The 25443-nt window shown below is 42.6% G+C and overlaps 2 protein-coding genes across 2 annotated transcripts in view; one reads left to right on the top strand and one right to left on the bottom strand.

The window, feature by feature from the left end:
• LOC115175695 (ubiquitin-conjugating enzyme E2 E2) overlaps positions 1–11738 on the bottom strand; it is a 44556-nt gene extending 32818 nt beyond the window's left edge. The window contains exons 1-3 of the mRNA XM_029735138.1: positions 11582–11738; positions 9676–9879; positions 7078–7128 (exon numbers count right to left, since the gene is read on the bottom strand). Coding sequence (XP_029590998.1) covers positions 7078–7128; positions 9676–9872 — 248 coding nt within the window. The 5' untranslated portion in view covers positions 9873–9879; positions 11582–11738. The remainder of the gene's footprint in view (positions 1–7077; positions 7129–9675; positions 9880–11581) is intronic.
• Positions 11739–12316: 578 nt separating this feature from the next.
• LOC115175697 (splicing factor 3A subunit 3) lies at positions 12317–24217 on the top strand. Its single transcript, XM_029735141.1, has 15 exons — positions 12317–12540; positions 12918–12965; positions 13119–13171; positions 13267–13372; positions 15992–16064; positions 16151–16242; positions 17630–17712; positions 19254–19392; positions 19491–19627; positions 21434–21541; positions 21636–21705; positions 21903–22067; positions 22217–22327; positions 22522–22612; positions 23366–24217. The coding sequence occupies exons 1-15, from the start codon at positions 12445–12447 to the stop codon at positions 23497–23499; spliced, it is 1506 nt and encodes a 501-aa protein (XP_029591001.1). The 5' UTR covers positions 12317–12444; the 3' UTR covers positions 23500–24217.
• The last annotated feature ends 1226 nt before the right edge of the window (positions 24218–25443 follow it).

The raw sequence follows: 25443 nt of genomic DNA on the forward strand, positions 1-25443 counted from the left end.
ACAATAACTCAAGAAATCTGTCATACATTTTTACGTTTTTTTTTGCTGAGGAGATCTTAGTCGCACAATTTTACATTTATTGAAGAATCCTTACAGTTGACCAATCATGGACGAAGGGGCATAGACTTCGGCTATCGAACTTTGGCTGGTCTCAAGAAAGAAATTGTGCGCCCGAAAAGCCGAAAAACCCCTCACCAAAGTCCAAAACAAACAAAAAAAACTATTCTGAATTGTTTTGGCTGGGAAGCATGCAGACACTTCTAGTAGAAGCACTAAAAGGACAGCCATCTACTCAGCCTAGACAAAGACTGGTTAACCATCTCTTACCAGAAAACACAGGTGACCTCACATTACTCAGACCCAGAAACAGGAGGGCTCCACCTCACATCATTCAGACCCAGAAACAGGAGGGCTCCACCTCACATTACTCAGACCCAGAAACAGGAGGGCTCCACCTCACATCACTCAGACCCAGAAACAGGAGCGCTCCAACTCACATCATTCAGACCCAGAAACAGGAGGCCTCCACCTCCCATCACTCAGACCCAGAAACAGGAGGGCTCCACCTCACATCACTCAGACCCAGAAACAGGAGGGCTCCACCTCACATCGCTCAGACCCAGAAACAGGAGGGCTCCACCTCACATCATTCAGACCCAGAAATAGGAGGCCTCCACCTCACATCACTCAGACCCAGAAACAGGAGGCCTCCACCTCACATCACTCAGACCCAGAAACAGGAGGGCTCCACCTCACATCACTCAGACCCAGAAACAGGAGTGCTCCACCTCACATCACTCAGACCCAGAAACAGGAGGGCTCCACCTCACATCACTCAGACCCAGAAACAGGAGGCCTCCACCTCACATCACTCAGACCCAGAAACAGGAGGGCTCCACCTCACATCACTCCGACCCAGAAACAGGAGGGCTCCACCTCACATCACTCAGACCCAGAAACAGGAGCGCTCCAACTGACATCATTCAGACCCAGAAACAGGAGGCCTCCACCTCCCATCACTCAGACCCAGAAACAGGAGGGCTCCACCTCACATCACTCAGACCCAGAAACAGGAGGGCTCCACCTCACATCGCTCAGACCCAGAAACAGGAGGGCTCCACCTCACATCATTCAGACCCAGAAATAGGAGGCCTCCACCTCACATCACTCAGACCCAGAAACAGGAGGCCTCCACCTCACATCACTCAGACCCAGAAACAGGAGGGCTCCACCTCACATCACTCAGACCCAGAAACAGGAGTGCTCCACCTCACATCACTCAGACCCAGAAACAGGAGGGCTCCACCTCACATCACTCAGACCCAGAAACAGGAGGCCTCCACCTCACATCACTCAGACCCAGAAACAGGAGGGCTCCACCTCACATCACTCCGACCCAGAAACAGGAGGGCTCCACCTCACATCACTCAGACCCAGAAACAGGAGGCCTCCACCTCACATCACTCAGACCCAGAAACAGGAGGGCTCCACCTCACATCACTCAGACCCAGAAACAGGAGGGCTCCACCTCACATCACTCAGACCCAGAAACAGGAGGCCTCCACCTCACATCACTCAGACCCAGAAACAGGAGGGCTCCACCTCACATCACTCAGACCCAGAAACAGGAGGCCTCCACCTCACATCACTCAGACCCAGAAACAGGAGGGCTCCACAGCAGCCTCTGATCATGTTATGCATGAAATCTGCGTGACTCTGAAAAAGCTCCGCAAAGGGTTAAATAGACTCTGCACACTGTGATGTATGCTTCCTCCCTCCCCTGTTCATTATTGACAATGTTTCCAGCCTCAGGTCTTCGTCAAGTCTGTGCCTATCTCTGAAAGAGCTAACCCAGCCGTTTCCAGCCTCCTGTATCATCTTCATCTACAGTATATATACAAGATGATAATAATCAAATCTGAATGCTCATATCGGAGTATGTCTGAAACCGGGAGAGAGACTGCTGCAAGTCAATTACATTACAAAGCTAATTGAGGCATATATTAGTCAATCACACAGCACCACCGCCCTGATAATCACAGTGTGGAATTAGATATTTTCTCCTTCTGTAGTTCCCCGTTACAATACGCATCAATACTTTCTATTTCACTTCATCACTTCATCAGTCATCACTGTGATGTCTGGAGATGATTACTGGTCTTCGTTTACAATGGATTACTCTGGAACAACACGCTAACACACAATGGTCCTGGGATTATGGAGGAAGGGAGGGAAGGAGAGATGGAGAGAAAGAGGGGGGAGTAGTGGCAGAGAGTGGGAGGAAGAAAGAAAGAAAGAGAGAAAGAGAGAGAGAAAGAAAGAATGAAAGCATGGCCAATCCTCCAAGGTATCCACATTGTTTCCTTCTGCCAATGGGGTATTCTTATCAAAACACTGCCAGGACCATCATGAAAGGATATGGTAATTAACAAACACACACACACACACACACACACACACACACACACACACACACACAGTGTTGAGCAGTGAGGCAATATAATGTGTCTGTTGAGGGGGTATTTACATAGCCTTGCAGAGCACTTCTCACATTCAATGAATTACTCTCTGCTCAGGTGACAAAGATTATTAAAAAAGAGAAAATATCCCCTTAGCATCGCATAATATATACTCCACATCCTGCCTGCTTGGCCTGCTTCCTTTCAACATGTTTGCGAAATATGTTCTTCAAATGAGACACGTTTCGATGAAAGTTAGATGTGTTTTATTTTCCCAAGGGGAAAGTATCACGATTCCCTCTGCTCTCTTTAAAATAGGGATAAAAACCAGACAGAGAGGAAGGGTGAGAGAAAAAGAAAGGGAGAGAGTGAGAGAATGTTTATGAGGTGTTCTGTGATCATGATGAGTGGAGGTGGGTTTTATTGAAATGAGGAGGAAGAGCAGAAGCGAGAAGAAAGGATGGAAAATAAAGAGAAGCTAATGAGCTGTGTGTATTACAGTGTCCGCTCCCTCACATCTGACGCCTCCCACCCGCCCTGTCCTCCTCTACAGAGACTATTAAACACTGTTGTCACGTCAATTAGTCGGTGAGGACAGGCAGAACACACACAGCATTTGATAAACAGATGGCGGATGTTTCTACTCGTAGCACTATTAAAGGAATACAGTACAAAACAAGAGGAAATTAGCCTCATAACTTCTAATGTACTGCGTAGGCTACCATAAATTATCCTAACGGTTTATTACATCCATATATGAACAATATTATTCATGCTCATTGCTTATATCTCACAAAATACATGTTGAAATGTTATATTGTTGTGTCAACATTTGCAAACCAAACACTAGAAAACTACACATGGGTTTATAGAAGACATGGAGGGGAGCTTGGGCTAGTTTCTATAAGCTTGGGCTAGTTTCTATAAGCTTGGGCTAGTTTCTATAAGAATGAACCAAACACCCCAAGGGGACTCAATACAGAAATCTACAATTCAAGTGTGTCACATTGCATTGTACTTAAAGATACTCCAGCAGACTGTGGCCAATTATTCACTCATCACACACACACACACACCTCTCTGAGGTGACCAAACTGCCGCTGCCTGACGCCGAAGTGAATCCACTCGTCATGAAACTGCTTCATAATGGACATTCTTCAAATAACCGGTTTTCATACAAATGTCATTTTCAATACAAATGTCTGAAATCTATTTTTCCCCATCTCCCTTTAGCTCTTTGTCAGTGAATATGATTGTATGCTTCATTGAGATTCTCTGTATTGCTCCGGCAGAAATGGTTTTAGAACTGCCACGCGAGTGTTTTTAGTTGTGAAGTTGATTTTCTCTGAATCACCCACACCTTTTTCAGATCGCACAAATTCATATAATCTCTCTCTCTCTCTCTCTCTCTCTCTCTCTCTCTCTCTCTCTCTCTCTCTCTCTCTCTCTCTCTCTCTCTCTCTCTCTCTCTCTCTCTCTCTCTCTCTCTCTCTCTCTCTCTCTCTCTCTCTCTCTCTCTCTCTCTCTCTCTCTCTCTCTCTCTCTCTCTCTCTCTCTCTCTCTCTCTCTCTCTCTCTCTCTCTCTCTCTCTCTCTCTCTCTCTCTCTCTCTCTCTCTCTCTCTCTCTCTCTCTCTCTCTCTCTCTCTCTCTCTCTCTCTCTCTCTCTCTCTCTCTCTCTCTCTCTCTCTCTCTCTCTCTCTCTCTCTCTCTCTCTCTCTCTCTCTCTCTCTCTCTCTCTCTCTCTCTCTCTCTCTCTCTCTCTCTCTCCTCTCTCTCTCTCTCTCTCTCTCTCTCTCTCTCTCTCTCCTCTCTCTCTCTCTCTCTCTCTCTCTCTCTCTCTCTCTCTCTCTCTCTCTCTCTCTCTCATTGAAAAGGTGAAAGAGTGCCTTTCCCAGCCGCGGGAGTCGGAGCAAATGTGGTAGCGGCAAGCAACATAACTAGAGTGATCCCAGTAGTGAATTTACTGGCCAATCAGGTCAATCACTTATCTTTCTTCTTTTGCTGTGACTCACCATGCACACAGCTCTGATAGGTCTATTCATCTCACAGTCAGCCCAACAGACAGACAAACTGCATTGTAAATGCAGGCGGCACTGCAGTAATGTACCTATCTGAATACCATTCATCTGAGTGACTCAGCCAGCACAGCACAGACTGACAGAGTGCCTCAAGTGTCACAGATACATAAAACAGGTGAAACAGACAATTAACACGCTTACGCACAAACACATGTGCGCACACACACACACACACACACACATATACAGTGCCTTCGGGAAGTATTCAGACCCCTTGACTTTTGCCACACTTTGTTATGTTACAGCCTTATTATAAAATGGATTAAATAAATACAAATCCTCAGCAATCTACACACAATACCCCATAATGACAAAGCATAAACAGTTTTTTATACATTTTTGCAAATGTATTAAACATTTTAAACAGAAATACCTTATTTACATAAGTATTCAGACCCTTTGCTATGAGACTTGAAATTGAGCTCAGGTGCATCCTGTTTCCATTGATCATCCTTGAGATCTACAACTTGATTGGAGGCATGAGGTCGAAGGAATTGAGGCATGAGGTCGAAGGAATTGTCCATAGAGCTCCGAGACAGGATTGTGTTGAGGCACAGATCTGGCGAAGGGTACCAAAACAACTCTGCAGCATTGAAGGTTGCCAACAACACAGTTGCCTCCATCATTCTTAATTGGAAGAAGTTTGGAACCACCAAGACTCTTCCTAGAGCTGGCCGCTGTCATGACGTTGGCCTCTTTGAGTACAGGGAGGACAGTTGACCCCCTCCCCCTTGCACCATCCCCCAACCTACCTCCCCCCACCCAGGCCCTGTGTGAAGGGGTTGTAAAACTCTAAGAGGAGAATCTCTTGCCACATGGCCCATAGAGAGACACAGGAAATTCTTCCAACTCACAGAATTGGGGAGCCAAGCGACATTTGTGTTCTGGAGAAGGTATGGAAGACTGGTGAAGAATCCAGCTACGAACTGGTCCGCTTGGTACAATTTTGTGATACTCAGAAAAGACAATATAGCCATATTACCATAAAACTGTTTATATAATAGCCTCAGCGATGGGACTTGCATCCAAATGGTTGTATAGAATGTATTAATAAGAATAAAGCTATTTGTAATACATTGAGATGCTATGTACTGATGTTAATGTGATAGAATTGTATTTCTGTACCAAGCTTAACTCAGTCATCGGCACGCCCCCAGGGACACAGACAGGACCAGGCGTCATGTGACATGTTCCCTATAAAACCCACCCTGATTTACTTGTCTAGAAGACCAGGCCTCCACTCCATTGCGAGTTGGCCAATAGGTTTGACCATCCAATTCCGCTACTGAAAGTGAACTATACCACGTGGTTAACTTTTAGACTATTGATATCGACAGAATAAGAACAAGTCTTTGATATTAATTAATAGTCTGCAGCTAGAAATTATATAATTGAACGCGAAGACCGACGAAACATCCATTCTATGACGACATTAATGAATGTCGCTTTGAATTCTTTCCATTCTAACCGAGAGAGAGAGAGAGAGAGAGAGAGAGAGAGAACTCTCCAACGTAACGACGCTCCAACAAGGATCCCGACGACACACTGAGCGTAAATATATATTGATTGCAATTGTTCCCGAATGAGTGAGCGTTCATGTGCAAAGGATTAGCATATCAATTGTTAATATTAATGAACTCTGTAGGGTCTTCTCAGCTGCCCTTTATGACCCATTGTTGAACAAGACACGCCCACTAGGGCACATTACTCTACCATTTCTTTGTAATGATAACTACTGTTTGTATACTTTCTGTGAATTACTTAGTTTAGTAAATAAATGATTTTAAGACAATTGATGTATGGATGACTCTTAGTAAAGACTGGGTTCATGCAGATACAACAATTTACGACGTTTGGAATGAGACTGGACGCGAGGTAAAATACACCATTTAAACCAGAAGATAATCGGCCTATAGAATATAATATATAATGTTATAATATAGGAAAGTTATATTAGGAAAATTATAACTTTGTAATCTGAATATTTTCCTTGGTGCCCCGATCTCCTAGTTAATTACAATTAAACGATTAATCAGTTTAATCGCGTGATAATAATTGCAGGGAGTTAATTGATAAACATGTATTCAGTTTAATGGTACCCCAAAGACACGACACCGCCCAGCCAAACTGAGCAATCGGGGGAGAAGGGCCTTGGTTAGGGAGGTGACCAAGAACCCGATGGTCACTCTGACAGAGCTCCAGAGTTCCTCTGCGGGGATGGGAGAACCTTCCAGAAGGACAATCATCTCTGCAGCATTTCACCAATCAGTCCTTTACGGTAGAGTGGCCAGACAGAAGCCGCTCCTCAGTAAAAAGCACATGACAGCCTGCTTGGAGTTTGCCAAAAGGAACATAAAGACTCTCATTGTGGGGTATTGTGTGTTGATTGATGAGGGAAAAAACTATTTAATTTATTTTAGAATAAGGCTGTAACCTAACAAAATGTGGAAAAAGTCAAGGGGTCAGAATACTTTCCGAAGGCACTGTACACACACTGAAGCACAGACAGTCATAAAACAGACAATGAACAAGCTCCTACCTGCAGTTAGGTGGCGGGTCCAAGGTTATCTCAGCCAGCTCCTTCTGAATCCTGGGGAATGAGAAGGAACACACGTTACACACACACTTTAGAAACATTACACACAAACATCTCATACAGATGATCTATACGTAATGCTAAACCCACACAGACACACGCGACATACTAGCTAGCCGGTGTGTTATATAAATCCTGTCTACACACTGAATAACTTATTGATTTCCTAATGAGCTCCTAGCATTGTGATTGAATACAGGAATACGTCCTGTCAAGCTATATCAATATAGGGACGCACTGTTGAATTCCTCATCTTGTTTCATGGGCCTGTGCAAATTGACATTGACTACAGACAGGCCTTGCTGTGTAAAAGAGTCATATTTGCTTTCTTGACAAATCAATTATGAGACTGATATTGAGATGAGGATTTTAATGGCTCATGGTGGAATAAATCTGACTGATTTAGTCTCTCTCTCTCTCTCTCCTCCCCTACTCTCCTCTCCCTCTTTCTATCCATCCCTCTCTCTTACTTTCTCCCCCCTTCCTCTCTCCCTACATGTTGGAATCATTTCCACAGCTAACGGCTAATCTAAATAAAGGTTTAGTTTAGTGAGTAGACGGGAGCAGGACAGGGTTCACATTTCACTGCCGTACACAGCACTGCTCATTACATAACTATGCCAATGATTTGCTCTGAGGATTCTAACAGCCAGGTGCTGTTTTTTTTATACAATCAATGACTTCACCGTCCATTAAGGCTGCAATATTCCACTCACACTGAGACAATACTGACAACAAGCTACTCTCCAGGGTTTGGAACTGGTTCAGGGAACAAAATCAAAAACCGGAAAAGAATCAGATCTGGGAACGAAAGTGATCTATACTGTTCCGGAACAGAACTGTTATTTTAAAAGCATGTGAACAGGTTAATACTGTTCTTTTACATTCCTGGAATTTTTTCCCCAGTTCCACAAAAAAATGCAACAAAGTGCCTATGCAAAGCACTCACTCTGTCACGCAGAAACTTATTCCAGTGTCTGCCTGCCAGCTGAAAATCTTTAGCACTGTGTGTGCATGTGTAGGCTACCTACCCCTCCAAAACAAAAGCTACTGTAGCCTACTGACGTTACAAGCGTGATTCAGAAATTAGGGAGAGAGATTTTTAATTGGTCCCACAATAAGCCAACTCTTGGAAGTTCAAAGACATTCAAAGTTCCCTCAGAAGTTGCTCCTCTGTTGGTATAATTCTGTGGGCATAATTCAGATAATGCATGTCATAACAAGATGCCCAGTGCTTCAAGCCTCCTCCTCCACCCTCTCTCGCTTCCCCCCACACGCAAAATTTCAGTCGCACCTCGCGCCCTACACTTGTCTGTCCAATGCATGTAAACAACTAACTATAGCTTGCTGCTCTATCCACACTGATTGGTGAAGTAATTTAATGTTGATTTCAGAGGTTTAAAAAGGAGCAGAAAGGAACGATATAAAACATAACTTTTTTGGTGTTCGAACTGGTTCAGATATTTATTTTCTAGGTCGGAACAGTGTAACAGAACAAAAAAAAAGAATGCTTCTGTTCACTAAATGATTGGAAAATAATTTTGCTTCTAACCCCTGCTACTCTCATGAATAATCATAAACCTAATTTTGAGATATAAGCCTGGTTACGAATGTATAAAGCGTCTCAGAGTAGGGGTGAAGATGTATATATATATACAACATCAGTAGAAATGGCACCCCTCCGCTCACCACCCCTACCATCACTACCACCACCACTACGGCTCAGAGCGGGAGAGAACCTCAGGTGGTCCTTTTGTTAATTTAACCTGTCATCCCTGTTGCTGTCGACTCATTCCCTCGTTCCTCTCCAAATGTCACTCCATGGAGGAATGTGCACACACACACACACACGGACACACACAGAGGAGTGCTGACAGGTAGGCACCACACCTCAAAGAGCGAGTGAGCGATGTCAGAACAAACGACAGCAGATCCCCTCATCTCCTCTGTGTGCTTGTATTGATAATAAACTCTCTGGTTCATGATGAGAGGAGACTGAGGGTAAATCATTGTGCCCTACTATTCACTATAGGCAGTGGAAAAAGAGGTCTTTCTGCAAGGGGCTGTATAACTGTAATACAATCACCACAGTTATGGAGTAAGTTGTTCCCAGGCTTGAATGCACAGTACGCTCTGTAATTTCATCTACAGTATTTTCTCCTGAAGTGGCAAACTTTACCTGGTGAGGCTGCAGGCTGTTAAGAGAGGATGGAGGGAGGAATAAATGAGGGAATGAACGAGGGAATCCAGGGGGAAATGGACCAATTACAGAACATGCAGGCCTCCCTTGTTCATGTTCACGCATCCATGGGCTCTCTCTCTGTGACACAAACACTTTGTTTTTCTCTAATGTCCCACAGACCATTGAATTTCATAATAACCCATTGATGGTTATAATAAATCCACTGCTTCAAGGTGCATCTGAGTCAATATCATCTCCGTATTATACTGTTTATGAAGTACTTTTGAACAAGACCATCAAGGACACTTCCTTACACAACCTACATGGACAGAATAGAATAGAGAGAATTGCAGCTCTACCTCTTGGCGCTGGTGGAGAGCTTGGCAGCGGTCTTGCTGGATATCTTGGCCTCTTTCTTCTTGGGCGTTGTCTGATCCCGCTCCTGACCCTGCTCCTGACCCGGAGGGGCCACCTCTCTCTGCTCCGCGTCCCAGCTGCCTCCACTTGTGTTGGGACTGTCTTCCGGCCTCGAGCTGGGCTGCACCTCACTGGACATCCTGGCACTGGGACACACACACACACACACACACACACACACACACACACACACACACACACACACACACACACACACACACACACACACACACACAGATAAGTCGAAGGTTTGGGGTTTCCCTACACACCTTACAAAGCAGGCTTATCACCTGACTAAAGATATAGCAATCAAAGGTTTGAATCCTATTGGTTCGGTGGTTGTCTTTCAGTCAGTGGCTATTCTGTTAGAAGTCCAGTATTAAAAACCAAACCACCAGAGATGGCCAGCCAGCCAGCCACAGCCAACAGAATGAAATACTGTTCCCCTCCCAGGTCTCAGGTCTTTTAAAGGTCATTATAGTAAGGCAGGCAGGTTCCATGTCCCCACAGACCAGCTCACACCACAGCCTCTATAATCAAAGCTCCTTCCACAAGGTCGCATTGAGGAAATGTAATTTCCCAACATACCATATGAGCCCTCAAGGTGAAGCTGTGCATTTTAAACATTCACAGAATGAGAAGTAGTTGTTTGAGTATATGGGGGTTGTGTGCAGTGTGTGTGTGCAGTGTGTGTGTGTGTGTGTGTGTGTGTGTAGTGTGTGTGTGTGTGTGTGTGTGTGCAGTGTGTGTGTAGTGTGTGTGTGTGTGTGTGTGTGTGTGTGTGTGTGTGTGTGTGTGTGTGTGTGTGTGTGTGTGTGTGTGTGTGTGTGTGTGTGTGTGTGTGTGTGTGTGCAGTGTGTGTGTAGTGTGTGTAGGGCTACTGTAAAGGAGCAGATGGAGCATCACATTCCAGAAAGAGCATGACGACAGACAGCAGATCTTCAATCAATGCAAAGTGCAGCTATACCACACACACTTTGGTCATGAACACTCAGAATCCGTTGGGCAACATTCTGCACAGACAGTAATTGGATGCATTAACACATTTTTCTCCTGATGCAGTGATTGGTGATTTCTACTGAGGCAACTGATGAGTGTTGTTAATAGGCTAAGCATACATTAACAATGCATGATCTTCTAGGAAACATTATGTTTCTGTTCTATTTTATTGATGCTATTCTATGAATCATATCTATTTGACAAGTTAAAGACTTATGATCAATTGAAAATACTGTGAGATTTGGCTATCAAAGACATGGTGCACATACATGTAACAACAACATGACACCATCAACGCAACCCCTCAAATGAGGATATCGTTCTTCTCCCAGGCCATCGGTTCTTTAAATACTTTGTGTTCTCCTTTTGAAAAGGACCGGTGATGATAAAAACAGCTATAAAGTAACAAATCCCGTGCTGCATTGGTCTCAGTCATTCATACAACAGATAAGGATGAGCACATTTTCTTTTGTTGTGTAAATAATCCCTGTTGTCACGCGGGGCTGTCACAATAACTGAGCCAGTAGGTCTACTGCTGGGGGAGCAGCCCTCACATCGCCTGCACCCCACGTAATTGAGGAGGCCTAAAAATGAATACCCCAACAGTAATAGGAGAACCCTCATGTTCCCCCATAGCCTAAAGATACGCTGACACACAAAACAAATCGTTCGCAGCAGCTTGAGTGAAATATTAGCTGATAAGATTTTTTGTGCCCATATCAAGAAGAGTCATCTAGGCACCAAATACACAACCCCCCCGTATGAGGATATTGTTCTTCTCTCGGACCATCGGGTCTTTAAACATTACTTTCAATGTGCAGTTGTTACAATGTTTCAGAAAGAGATTACCTTCCAAATAGTTGACGCACAGACGGTCGACGCAAACAATGTTCTATCAACACCTGAAGTAGGCTATATCCCGTGTGTTGCTCGACCGTTCTCTTCGATCTGGTTCTCCGCTTTCGTTATCCGCTCTGGCTGTGAGAGAATGAGACAACCGGACCGCCTCTCCTTTTTTTTTTTACACAGTGGGTACACGAGTACGCGCAACCAAGTGTGTGTGTATTGCGCTGTTCTAATAGGGTAACAAGCATTGGCTGTAGAGGAATAACGGTCAAACCTAACAATATATCATGAATAGGTTACTGTCCTTTTTATATATTAGGGCATTTTTCCTTCTACTTTTTTTATTTGCAAAGTTCAAGAAAAGTACACATTACCATCATCTTCAAATCAGACAAGCTGCAGCACCCCCTGAAAAACCTGAATTAAAAAAAAAAGATTCTCACAAAAGTAGTGCGCTGAGCTTTTAATAGTACTGTTTTAAAATATTTTTTAGCACCCCACTTGAAAACACAATAAAAAACAAAAAAAATATGCAGCACTCCCACCCCCAAACTACTCCATGCGGCTATGCATACAAGCATATTGAACAACTGGAAAGATTCGTTTTTCACAGTGAAAAAGTCTCAAATACATTACTCACAAAAAACAGGAGAAAGAAACGGGCTCTCTCTTCCATACTCAAAAACTCGCTGAGCGTGGCGGAACCAAAGTTATGGGAACGATGTGTCCTCACGCGGTGTATAAACTATGGAACTACTTCCTCTCTAGCGCAACATGCGCCATTGAAAATCAACGTAGGCCAAGTTTTATGGCATTCATTGTTCAAGTCCGTCTTATTTCTGTAATTTGTGGTTAAGGAAATAACAATGGAGACGATTTTAGAACAACAACGTCGCTACCATGAGGAGAAGGAAAGGCTGTTGGATGCCAAAACAAAGGAAATGATGCATAAGAAAACCACGGTATGTGTTGCATCAGTGATAATGCTATTTAATGCTAATGAAGACGTTAATTGATCCAAAGTCAAAGCAAATCAATGTTAGAGCATTAAACAAATTCATATTAGTGAACGTTATTGCTGAGGATAGTAGCTTAGGTGTTATTATTTTTTTAATTGTGGTCGACTATTTTGTTTATTTGTGGTCGACTAACAATTGTATCAGTTACAATATAGCTGGCAACAATTGTATTCTCAGCCAGCTAACGTTAGTTGCATTAGCTATTTGGCTATCTAACGCTAGTAATAATAACTAGTAAATACAACCCAATGGGGTGGAGTTTGGTCCCGTTTCTGTCTCTGCCAGCTAACTAATATTTATACATGTTTCTTCTCAAACAGTTACGCGAACAAATAAACTCAGACCATCGAACAAGAGCAATGTTGGATGTGAGTATTCTATGTGATATTGAAACATCACAAGTTGCACCTGTGTTTTCATATTAACTTGTATTGTGGCTAACAGCCTACTTATTTACCTTGCCAAGGACATGCATGATGTGAAAGTTTTTTTTTTAATGACAAGCTTCATCATCCTTTCAGAGATACATGGACGTGAGTTCAACTGTCAGGGAAGCATATGAAGACAAAGATGGGTAAGTGTGTGTAATGTTTCAAGCTCTCAAGCATGATTAGCCTTGCTATGTGGAGTAAGTCAGAGGTGTAATATTGTTGTGTTCTCTTTCTACAGTATGAGGAAGGATGAACTGAACGCCATCTCAGGACCAAATGAGTTTGCAGAGTTCTACAACAGACTTAAACAGATCAAGGAGTTCCACAGGAAGCATCCTAATGAGGTAATTTTTTTGTTAGCTGCTTCCTGTCTGTCCTAGCTATAAACTGAAGAAATCATGTCAGAAGTATATCTTCTCTGTTGAGAAGGTTCTCAAAAACCATATGTAGTTCTAGACACAGATCTGTTTTGAAAGGGGCAATCTGCCATTGTTTTGGTAAAAAGCTGAGGGGATGGGGCAGGAGAAATGTAACCACTCAAATTCATAGAGAGAGTTAAGACTGACCATCCATGATATCAAGTATAGTTTGAAACATATTTTGAGGCTATTGGGGCATAACATGTACTTTTGGGTAAACTAGCCACTGTAGCAGATAGATTTTTAAATCTAACAGTCACTCAGATGTTTTACAGACAGATGTTTTCCCCCACTACAATTACACCAACAAGACAAAAAAATTGATAAGCATACTTTAATGTTTCTAAAACAATAAATGTATTACTAGTAAGAAGTAATGTGGTACACACAAACAGAATCCAGGCACTTATCCTCACCCGTCTGGACTACTGCAACTTGCTGTTGGCTGGGCTCACCGCTTGTGCCATCAAACCCATGCAACTTATCCAGAATGCTGCAGCCCGCCTGGTTTTCAACCTTCCCAAGTTCTCTGTCACCCCCCTCCTCCACACACTCCACTAGCTTCCGGTCGAAGCTCGCATCCACTACAAAACCATGGTGCTAACCTATGGAACAGCAAGAGAAACTGCCCCTCCCTTCCTTCAGGCTATGCGCAAACCCTACACCTCAACCCAAGCAGTCCTTTCTGCCACCTCAGGTCTCTTGGCCCTCCCAACCCTACGGGAGGGCATCACCCACTAAGCCCAGTCCAAGCTCTTCTCTGTCCTGGCACCCCAATGTTGGAACCAGCTTCCCCCTGAAGCTAGGACAGCAGAGTCCCTGCCCATCTTCTGAAAACACCTGAAACCCTACCTCTTCAAACAGTATCTTAAATAGTCCTCAACAACTAAAAATTAAATGTGAACCAGCACTTTCAGTTGACACCCCTCCCCCCTTTCTAGCTCTGACTCTACGGATAGCTACTTTGAGGAAAAATGTACTTTCTATGCCTGTGATGTGGTTGTCCCACCTAGCTATCTTAAGATGAATGCACTAACTTTAAGTCGCTCTGGATAAGTGTCTGCTAAATGACAAAATTGTAAACAATGTATATTGTTTAATTTCATTTTTTTAATAAAAATATCACGAGACAAATGTTAGTGGTAACGCGACTCGAGTCATGTTTGTGCCTGTGAGATTGCGTCTGAGTAGTAGACAGTGGTGTAAAGTACTTAAGTAAAAATAATTTTACTTCACTGCATTCCTAAAGAAAATGTTTTGCTTTCTATTCCATACATTTTCCCTGACACCCAAAAGTACTCGTTATATTTTAAATGCTTAGCAGGACAGAGAATGGTCTAATTCACACACTTGTCCAAAGAACCTCCCTGGTCATCCCTGATCTGGCTGACTCACTAAACACATGCTTTGTTTGTAAATTATGTCTGGGCTTTGGAGTGTGCCCCTGGCTATCCATACGTAAAAAAATTTTATAATAATATAAGGAAGTGTAAATTATTTGTACATTTACTTTTGATATTTAAGTATATTTAGACTTTTACTCAAGTAGTATTTTACTGGGTGACTGACTAACTTTTACTTGAGTCATTTTCTATTAAGATATCTTTACTTTTACTCAAGTATGACAATTGGGTACTTTTTCCACCACTGGTAGTAGAAGCGTTGTATTCTCTTCCCTAGCAGTAGAAAAACCTAGTTTGTGGACAAAACAATGTAAATAGCCAAGAAACACAAGGACAAAGTCTCACTTCAGTAGATGTTATTTTCTAGTAAATTAAACCAACTTTTATGCCTGTGCGCAGCGCTTCTAAAAATAAAAAAAACTTTCACTCACCTCGTCACTTGAGCACAGCTCCCAGCCAGGCAGTGTTGCAACGCGGGGTGGAATAGGCTATGTAGGGTTATTTGACAGTGTTTTAATTTACCAGCTATAGAAGAAAAAAAAAATGGAAGAAATATTTTATACAGCTACTCCTGCATTTATTTTACTATAAATGTGATCATACTTGGCTATTTTGTCACAAGTGCAAGTGACATGCTTGCACTGTGGAGCCCTGACCACCCGCCAACGTGGCGGGTGAAATGGACATTTTACCCGCCAATGCCAAAACCTACCCACATTTGGCGGGTGTTAATTTTAGGCCCTGGAGGCTGTACTCTACAGTGTTTGTTTACAAACAATGGAGTAAAACAAGCTTATATTTTGGCTTCTGGTGGGGTATGACAGTTTTAACTAAGCGCATGAGGCATTTTTAAGTTATTCTTCAAGAATCAATGGGGTTATGTAATTAATTTAAAAGTCAAATAGATACACCATTGCAGATTGCCCCTTTAAATTACTATTATAATTCTATATGTCTATGGATTCTGTATGTAATTCTACAGTTCCAGGTGCATGAAAGGAAAAAGGTCCTCGTGTTATTGCATGTTCCACAATAAATGTCTTAAACCAAATCTTGAACAAAAGTTTGGGTCAACCAACCTTGATCAGGATTTATTTATGTCTCCTGCTGTGGCTAAATCTGTATGTTATTGTTGTTTCAGATATGTGTGCCCATGTCCATGGAGTTTGATGAGCTGGTCAAGGCTAGAGAGAACCCAACGGAAGAAACACAGAGTGAGCTTTCTACACTATGGTGGTGGTATCCATATCGGACTCTCAGTGTAGGTGTTAATGTAATGATTTATGTTGTCTTTCCCCAGACATGGTGGAGTTCAGTGATGAGGAGGCCTATGGACGCTACCTGGATCTCCATGACTGCTATCGGAAGTTTGTCAACCTGAAAGGGGCCGAGGTAAGGTGCCCACTCCATACTAGAGGTCGGCCGATTAATCGGAATGGCCGATTAATTAGGGCCGATTTCAAGTTTCACGGCTGTACCTAACCATAAACATCAATGCCTTTCTTAAAATCAATACACAGAAGTATATATTTTTAAACCTGCATTTTTGGCTAAAAGAAATCCAGGTTAACAGGCAATATTAACCAGGTGAAATTGTGTCAGTTCTCTTGCGTTCATTGCGCGTAGAGTCAGGGTATATGCAACAGTTTGGGCCGCCTGGCTCGTTGCGAACTAATTTGCCAGAATTTTACGTAATTATGACATAACATTGAAGGTTGTGCAATGTAACAGGAATATTTAGACTTAGGGATGCCACCCGTTAGATAAAATACGGAACGGTTCCGTATTTCACAGAAAAAATAAACGTTTTGTTTTCGAGATGATAGTTTCCGGATTCGACCATATTAATGACCTAATGCTCGTATTTCTGTGTGTTATTAAATTATAATGAAGTCTATGATTTGATAGTGCAGTCTGACTGAGCAGTGGTAGGCACCAGCAGGCTCGTAAGCATTCATTCAAACAGCACTTTCGTGCGTTTTGCCAGCAGCCCTTCGCAATTCTTCAAGCATTGCGCTGTTTATGACTTCAAGCCTATCAACTCCCGAGATTAGGCTGGTGTAACCGATGTGAAATGGCTAGCTAGTTAGCCGGGTGCGAGCTAATAGCGTTTCAAACGTCACTCGCTCTGAGACTTGGAGTAGTTGTTCCCCTTGCTCTGCATGGGTAACGCTGCTTCGAGGGGGGCTGTTGTCGATGTGTTCCTGGTTTGAGCGAGGAGTGGGACGGAAGCTATACTGTTACACTGACAATACTAAAGTGCCTATAAGAACATCCAATAGTCAAAGGTATATGAAATACAAATCGTATAAAGAGAAATAGTCCTATAATTCCTATAATAACTACAAGCTAAAACATCTTACCTGGGAATATTGAAGACTCATGTTAAAAGGAACCACCAGCTTTCATATGTTCTCATGTTCTGAGCAAGGAACTTAAATGTTAGCTTTTTTACGTGGCACATATTGCACTTTTACCACTCCAACACTTTGTTTTTGCATTATTTAAACCAAATTGAACATGTTTCATTATTTATTTGAGGCTAAATTGATAGTATTTGTATTAAATTAAAATAAGTGTTCATTCAGTATTGTTGTAATTGTCATTATTACAAATTTAAAAAAAATTGGCCGATTTAATCGGTATCGGCTTTTTTTGGTCCTCCAATAATCCTTATCGGCGTTGAAAAATCATAATCGATCGACCTCTACTCCATACCCACCATAATCTTCACCTTAGTCTTGAAAACTATACTAAAACCTTCTGGCCTCTGTTTCAGAAACTGGAGTACATCAGCTACCTGTCCTCGTTTGACCAGCTGTTTGATATCTCCAAAGACAGAAAGAACGCTGAATACAAAAAGTAAGCATAGCTAACTGTTTTTATCGTGCAGATGTTTTCTTTGTAAATGTACTACACTAAACACAACATGCAAAAATGTCAACGATTTTACGGAGTTACATTTCATATAAGGAAATCAGTCAATTGAAATAGATTAAGGCCTAATTAATTTATGAATTTCACATGACTGGGAATACAGATTAAAAAAATGTTTAAAGTAGTTGTGGATCAGAAAACCAATCAGTATCTGGTATGACCACCATTTGCCTCATGCAGTGTGACACATCTCCTTCCCATAGAGTTGATCAGGGTGTTGATTGTGGCCTGTGGAATGTTGTCCCACTCCTCTTCAATGGCTGTGTGAAGTTGCTGGATATTTGCGGGATCTGGAACACGCTGTCGTACATGTCGATCCAGAGCATCCCAAACATGCTTAATAAGTGAGATGTCTGGTGAGAATGCAGGCCATGGAGGAACTGGAACATTTTCAGCTTACAGGAATTATGTACAGATCCTTGCGACATGGGGCCCGTGTATTATCATGCTGAAAAATTAGATGATGGTGGCGGATGAATGGCGCAACAATGGGCCTCTGGATCTTGTCATGGTATCTCTGTGTATTTAAATTGCCATCGATAAAATGGAATTGTGTTTGTAGTCCGTAGCTTATGCCTGCCCATACCACCACCATGGGGCACTCTGTTCACATCGTTGACATCAGCAAAACGTTTGCCCACACGACGCAATACAAGCTATCTGCCCAGTACAGTTGCAACCAGGATTTATCAATGAACACTTCTCCAGGGTGCCAGTGGCCATCGAAGGTGAGCATTTGCCCACTGAAGTCGGTTACGACGCTGAACTGCAGTCATGAGAAGACCCTGGTGAGGATGACGAGGACACAGATAAGCTTCCCTGACTGTTTGTGCAGAAATTCTTCGGTTGTACAAACTCGGTTTCATCAGCTGTTCAGGTGGTTCGTCTCAGACCATCCCGCAGGTGAAGAAGCCGGATGTGGAGGTCCTGGGCTGGCATGGTTACACGTGGTCTGCAGTTGTGGGGCTGGTTGGGCGTACTGCCAATTTTTTTTAAATGACAGTGGAGGTGGCTTATGGTCAAGAAATGAACATTTAATTGTCTGGCATCAGCTCTGGTGGCCATTCCTGCAGTCAGCATGCCAATTGCACGCACCTTCAACTTGAGACATCTGTGGCATTGTGTTGTGACACAACTGCATGTTTTAGTGGCCTTTTGTCCCAGCACAAGGTGCACCTGTGTAATAATCATGCTGTTTAATCAGCTTCTTGATATGCCACACTTATCAGGTGGATAGATTATCTTGGGAAAGAAGAAATGCTCACTAACAGGGATGTAATCAAATTTGTGCACAATTTGAGCGAAATATGCTTTTTTCTTTTATTTAAACTCATGAAACATTGAACCAACACTTGACGTTTTATTCATATTTGTGTTCAGTATAAATGCTATTCCTATATAATTGTAGTACCTTTTTAATTAGTTTTTCCATCAGGTTGTGTGACACCTGTGTTATGTTATAACAGGTACTTAGAGATGCTACTGGAGTACCTTCAGGACTACACAGAGAGAGTCAAACCTCTGCTCGACCAGAATGATCTCTACGGCAAGATCCTGGGAGAGTTTGAGAAGAAGTGGGAGATGGGGACCTTCCCTGGCTGGCCAGTGAGTGTCCAAGATGGGGAGGACGTCTACTATAGTGACAGTAGTGTGATGGTCTAGATGGGTGTTTTAATTATTTTATTTTTTTAATTCTCTTATAGAAAGAGACAAGCAGTGCTCTGACCCATGCAGGAGCCCACCTGGACCTTTCTGCTTTCTCCTCTTGGGAGGAGTTGGCTTCCCTGGGTCTGGACAGGTTGAAGTCTGCCCTTATGGCCCTGGGCCTGAAATGTGGAGGGTAAGCAATTAACATGCTCTTCTGTGGCTGGGAGGTCGTCTATGGACATGCAATCAGTCTGGAATATGGTAATAAAAGTAATGTTATAACAGTAACTGGAATAATGTAATATCGAATTCCATCTGTGGACTAGGAGTATAGATAGACGGTGTAATAATTAGGGCTGTTGCGGTGACCGTATTACCGCCACCCTGCTGGTCACGAGTCATGAAGGCAGTCAAATTGCATGTTTTTTTTTTATGTTTTATTTTACCTTTTATTTAACTAGGCAAGTCAGTTAAGAACAAATTCTTATTTTCAATAACGGCCTAGAAACAGTGGGTTAACTGCCTTGTTCAGAGGCAGAACGACAGATTTTTACCTTATCAGCTCGGGGATTCGATCTTGCAACACTTCGGTTACTAGTCCGACGCTCTAACCACTAGGCTACCTGCTGACCGTTTAGTGACGGTAATTGGGCTTCTACAAAGTCTAATACTGCTGATGGTCATTAGTAGCCTACCATACTTGAATTAGCAGCTTACCAAGCATGGTACTCAGCACTCTATTGTTCCTCTAATCACTCTGACATCAATGCAAATCGAACATTTAATCAAACACTTCATTAGAGCCCATGAGCTCGTGTTGCGCAACATCTCTATAGGCTATGCAATTGTGCGAGAAAACGGAGTGAAAGCCTCTATTGAAAAGAGGATCCAATTAGCTTTCTATAGGCTAGGCCTACTATATTTATTTCTCAACTTTCCTAACATTAAGCACATTGCTTATCTTTACAACAGGAGTATAGCCTCCCTGGCTGGCATGAAAATGAACCACAGCAAAAGAGGCTGCTATTTAAGTGCAGAGATGACGTGTTTTTCTTCCACCCTTCTCCTTTTTCGAGACAGGTGCATGATAATGGTCCATTCTAAATCCAAATGAATTTCACACATTATTTCTTATATGTAAAGACAAGATTAAATCAAGAATAGTCTGATGTGACAATATTAGCCTATCACTTGTGAATTATATATTATCACTTTTGTTTTTTGCAACTTCTTCAAATCAGTCGCACACCTCATGTAGCCTAGCCTATATATTTTAATAAGGTTTATAACACAACTAAAGTGGCAAAATAACTTCTTTAAAATGAAGCACATTAATCCGCTTTACAAAGGGTGTAAAGCCTAACAGTGCTTATATTAATAACTTGAGCATATAGGAGTACCTATTTTTGTTAACCGCTCAACACAGAAGAGCCGCATGTGCGCACTCCCTCAAATCGTTCGGAGAAAATATCCTTTCTATTTTATTCAGCTTTGTTCACTTGTATTCTTCATACTATAAAATAATGCCCCGGAATTCTAAGCAAATCTTGTCTGCTAAATGAACTAGTGTAGCCCACAGCCATTTGGCATAGCCAGATCAGGACCTAACATAAGGACAACTCAGAGTATGCTGCTATTTTCTTCTGAAATAGACTACATTTTCTTCATATCATGTTTCTTCAGACCTGTCTAAAATATAAAATGGATTTATTGTGAAGGTGTAGGCTATATTACATGGATTTATTAGACTTTTGAAATTGTAGATGTTCCAAAGGTCAGCATCAGTGGCTTGTAGGCTGTGTGGAAGCCAGGAGATGCTAAATGTGTTTGTTAATTAACGGTCAATTACTGTGAGAGTTATTTGATTGACAATCACTGGCTGATGAAATTTCATGACCGCCACAGCCCTAGTAATGACGAATTTAATATTGGATTGGGTGTGTCAGATGAAAGGTTGTTAAATGGCTGTATGTGGCTAAATGTGTATGTGACCCCACAGAACCCTGGAGGAGAGAGCCCAGAGGCTGTTTAGCACCAAAGGCAAATCTCTGGAATCTCTGGATCCCTCCCTGTTCGCCAAGAACCCTAAGTCCAAAGGACCCAAGAAGTATGTGATCGTCAGTTAAACACTTGCATGTGTGTGTTTTTCTGCACCTGGTGGCATGATATAGCCTTGTTATTGACCATTCTAATCTCTGCAGAGACACGGAGCGTAACAAAGAAATCGCCTTCCTGGAGTCTCAGATTTATGAGTATGTGGAAATCCTGGGGGTATGTAAAAGCTGCCAAGGATGACTCCTTTTATATATTTTCACAATCGTATTTAATCAATGTCAGTAGTTTTTAGGACGACTTTTGAAATGGGCCTTTATAAAATGGTTAGTTCCGGGCCATTCTATAGGTGTTATTTCCGATAATCCACACGAACACCTGTTCACAGTTCCATCTGATTGTCTATGGCACTGTAGGAGCAGAGGCAGCTGACCCATGAGAACGTGCAGAGGAAGCAGGCCCGGACAGGAGAGGAGAGAGAGGATGAAGAAGAGGAGCAGCTCAGTGAGAGTGAGAGTGAAGATGAGGACAACGAGATCATCTACAACCCCAAGAACCTGCCTCTCGGCTGGGATGGAAAGGTCAGGACCTTCTTCCATATATCAGACCTGTGTACTAGCTGTGAAAAAGTTCTGCAATGGCAATCAAATACAAAAATAGGTATTATTTATTCAGACTTTATTGTACAGCGGTTGCATGCCACCACACTTACCTTGTTTATCTGTTCTAGCCCATTCCATACTGGCTGTATAAACTCCATGGGCTGAACATCAACTATAACTGTGAGATCTGTGGAAACTACACATACAGGGGACCCAAGGCCTTCCAGAGGCACTTTGCAGTATGTTCAAATTTCTCATTATTATTAGCTTATGTCATACTGGGTTATTACATTGTAATATCAATGCCCTCCTTTTGTTTTTTAATATGTGTATAATGAGTGAAACTGAAGAGGATTTGAATTTAGAAAGTGTACTAATTCTGTTCTCCGCTAATATTGTTGCTAGCTAATATGTTGTCTTCCCCACCCCACAGGAGTGGCGTCACGCCCATGGCATGCGCTGCCTGGGAATCCCCAACACGGCTCACTTTGCCAACGTCACCCAGATCGAGGACGCTGTCTCTCGTAAGTAGTTCTGTTACAGCCCTGATAGAGGCTGAGGCAGATGACAAGTGAAAAGAATGAGTATTGTTATTTGGGTTGAATAGAATCATGTTAGAGGGAAAAAAAAGTTTTACCAGACCAATAAATATTGGTCAGTGTAGTTGTGCATCCAGATTGCCCTCGCAAAAAAGTTTCTGACCGCAAGGGTCTTTACTGGTTAAATAAAGAATAAAAAATGACTGGTCACGGCCTCCCGAGTGGTGCAGCGGTCTGAGGCACTGCAGCACAGTGCTTGAGGCATCACTAAAGACCCGGGTTCGATTCCCAGGCTGACACAGCCGGCCCTGACCGGAAGGCGGCGCACAATTGGCCCAGCTTCGTCTGGGTTAGGGGAGGGTTTGACTGGACGGGATTTCCTTGCCCAATTGCGCTCTTGCGACTTCTTGTGGCCATCCGGGTGCCTGCAAGCTGAATTCGGTCGCCAGCTGTAAGGTGTTTCCTCCGACACATTGGTGCAGCTGGCTTCCAGTTTAAGCGAGCAGTGTGTCAAGAAGCAGTGCCACTTGGCGGGGTCATGTTTCGGGGGACGCATGGCTCTCGACCTTTGCCTCTCTCGAGTCTGTACGGGAATTGCAGAGATGGGACAAGACTGTAACTACCAATTGGATATCATGAAATTGTTGGAAAAAATGTAAAAAAAATAACAAGACTGGTCTTTCAGTCCATGTGCTGGATCATGATGGATGATAATACTAATATGTATTTTTAACCCAGTGTGGTCAAAGCTGAAGTCCCAGAAGTCATCAGAGCGGTGGCAACCAGATACAGAGGAGGAGTACGAGGACTCCAGTGGAAACGTGGTCAACAAGAAGACCTACGAGGATCTGAAGAGACAGGGTCTGCTGTAGAGAGTTGAGACGCGCAACGTGATGCCCACCGAAAAATGTCTTTATTTGACCTTTTCATTTCCACTTAATCTGTTGTATCTTTAACTGTAAGTTGTAATGTTTTTAGTAATTCCTCCCTTTGACAACCATTTTGAAATGAAGCAGCCACTGATTTTAATAATAAATTTGAGTGCCATTTGTCACCATTGTTGTTTCTGAGTTGTTAGTTCTAGTAGAAAGCAATTGTAATGTCTTATCAAGTTGCTCAGGGCAGGGGTATTCAACTCCTTACGAGGTCCAGAGCTTGCTGGTTTTCTATTCTACCTGATAATTAATTGCACCCACCTGGTGTCCCAGGTCTAAATCAGTTCCTGATTAGAAGGGAACAATGAAAAAATGCAGTGGAACTGGTTTTGATGTTCCGAGTTGAGTTTGAGGGGCTTAGGGGGTCACTTGAACGACTGCCCATTCCCTTGTGATTAAACATTTTTTGGGATAAATGTACCTCTTCTACATCCAATGGTGCTTTGACAGGACCCATGGTTTGGAAGAACCCTTGCCTTGTCACATGGACAGTCCCTTTTTAAAGGAGTGGAAGAGAGGGAAGACTAGCTATATCTTTACACCTGCTCATTGATTCCTCTGTTTGCCTGGTATGGAAAATGTAATTCCTCATAAATGTATTAAAATATTTAAGGCTTGCTCAGCAGTCTTTTTGGCATTAAACAAATAAGACTTGTACTATATTTGAGTGAGTTGTTAATTAGTCAATATTGTTCTTGTAATATGCCTTGCAGAGACATGCAAATTGACTTACAGGATCAGTTTGCCAATGTAAGAGTACAGTTGAGGGAAGAAGGATGCCTGAATATTACTAAAAGAACAGTTCATCTGATGATGAATTTGGTCTGTTTAACTAATATACACCATCCGACAATCATAAATAGTGATACTCTATAGAAACATGTATTAAACAGAGATGGACATAGTATTGTGTTGTTTACCAATCTAGTTGGGCACTAATTCACATGACCACATTATCAGTCTCCAGGCTGCACCCATTCAAAGGCTGCCTCTTGTTTAAAGAGGACTAGGAGCTAAGCCTTTCCTTGGCTGATGGGTTGAGATGGCATTTCTGGCTCTTGATCTCGTTTGTGTCCTGAGGGCGTCATAAAACAACTACAGTGTGTTCTACAGGTGTTCCTGGACCCTAGGGACAACACTAACAAGCTGGATATATGTTTTTATCTCTCATTGAGGAATACTCAGCTCACCAAAATAATGCCCACACCCATCACATGACAGAATCTGAAACCTTCATTAACACACCTTTGCTAGCCTGAGTGCCAGATCTGTTTGTACTGTCTGTTTATACTGGGACTCAGGCTACACTTTTGCAGACATTCTCTGCACGTTATTATTTAGTGCTTTTGAAATGAACTATTAGGAAAACTGTGGGAAATGGAGACCAACTTCCACAAATGACCCCAAGATGACCAAAGCTCAAACCAACCAACCCACCACGACCATGAGCAAACTGTATCCCATATACACAACCAGGTCAAAGACTGAGAACAGCCAAACCATTCACACCACCATGGTCCCACCAGGAAGAGACTTCTACAATACAGACCGTAAAAAAGAAATCTTCCCTACATCTCAGACTGGGGGATAATACACCAAAACTCAAGATTTCATCACGAACATCTCTACACTCAAGACTGAGAGAAACAATACGGAAAAAGATATAATGAAAGTCACCCCTTCTTTGGGGCTCCCGAGTGGCGCAGTGGTCTAAGACACTGCATCTCTGGGTCAAATCCAGGCTATCACAACCAGCCGTGATTGGGAGTCCCTCAATTGGCCCAGCGTCGTCCGGATTTGGCCGGTGTAGGCCGTCATTGTAAATAAGAATTTGTTCTTAACTGACTTGCCTAGTTACATAAAAAAATGTAAGACATCTTT

The sequence above is a fragment of the Salmo trutta genome, chromosome 36 (genome assembly GCF_901001165.1).
Source record: "Salmo trutta chromosome 36, fSalTru1.1, whole genome shotgun sequence".
Classification (NCBI taxonomy): Eukaryota; Metazoa; Chordata; class Actinopteri; order Salmoniformes; family Salmonidae; genus Salmo; species Salmo trutta.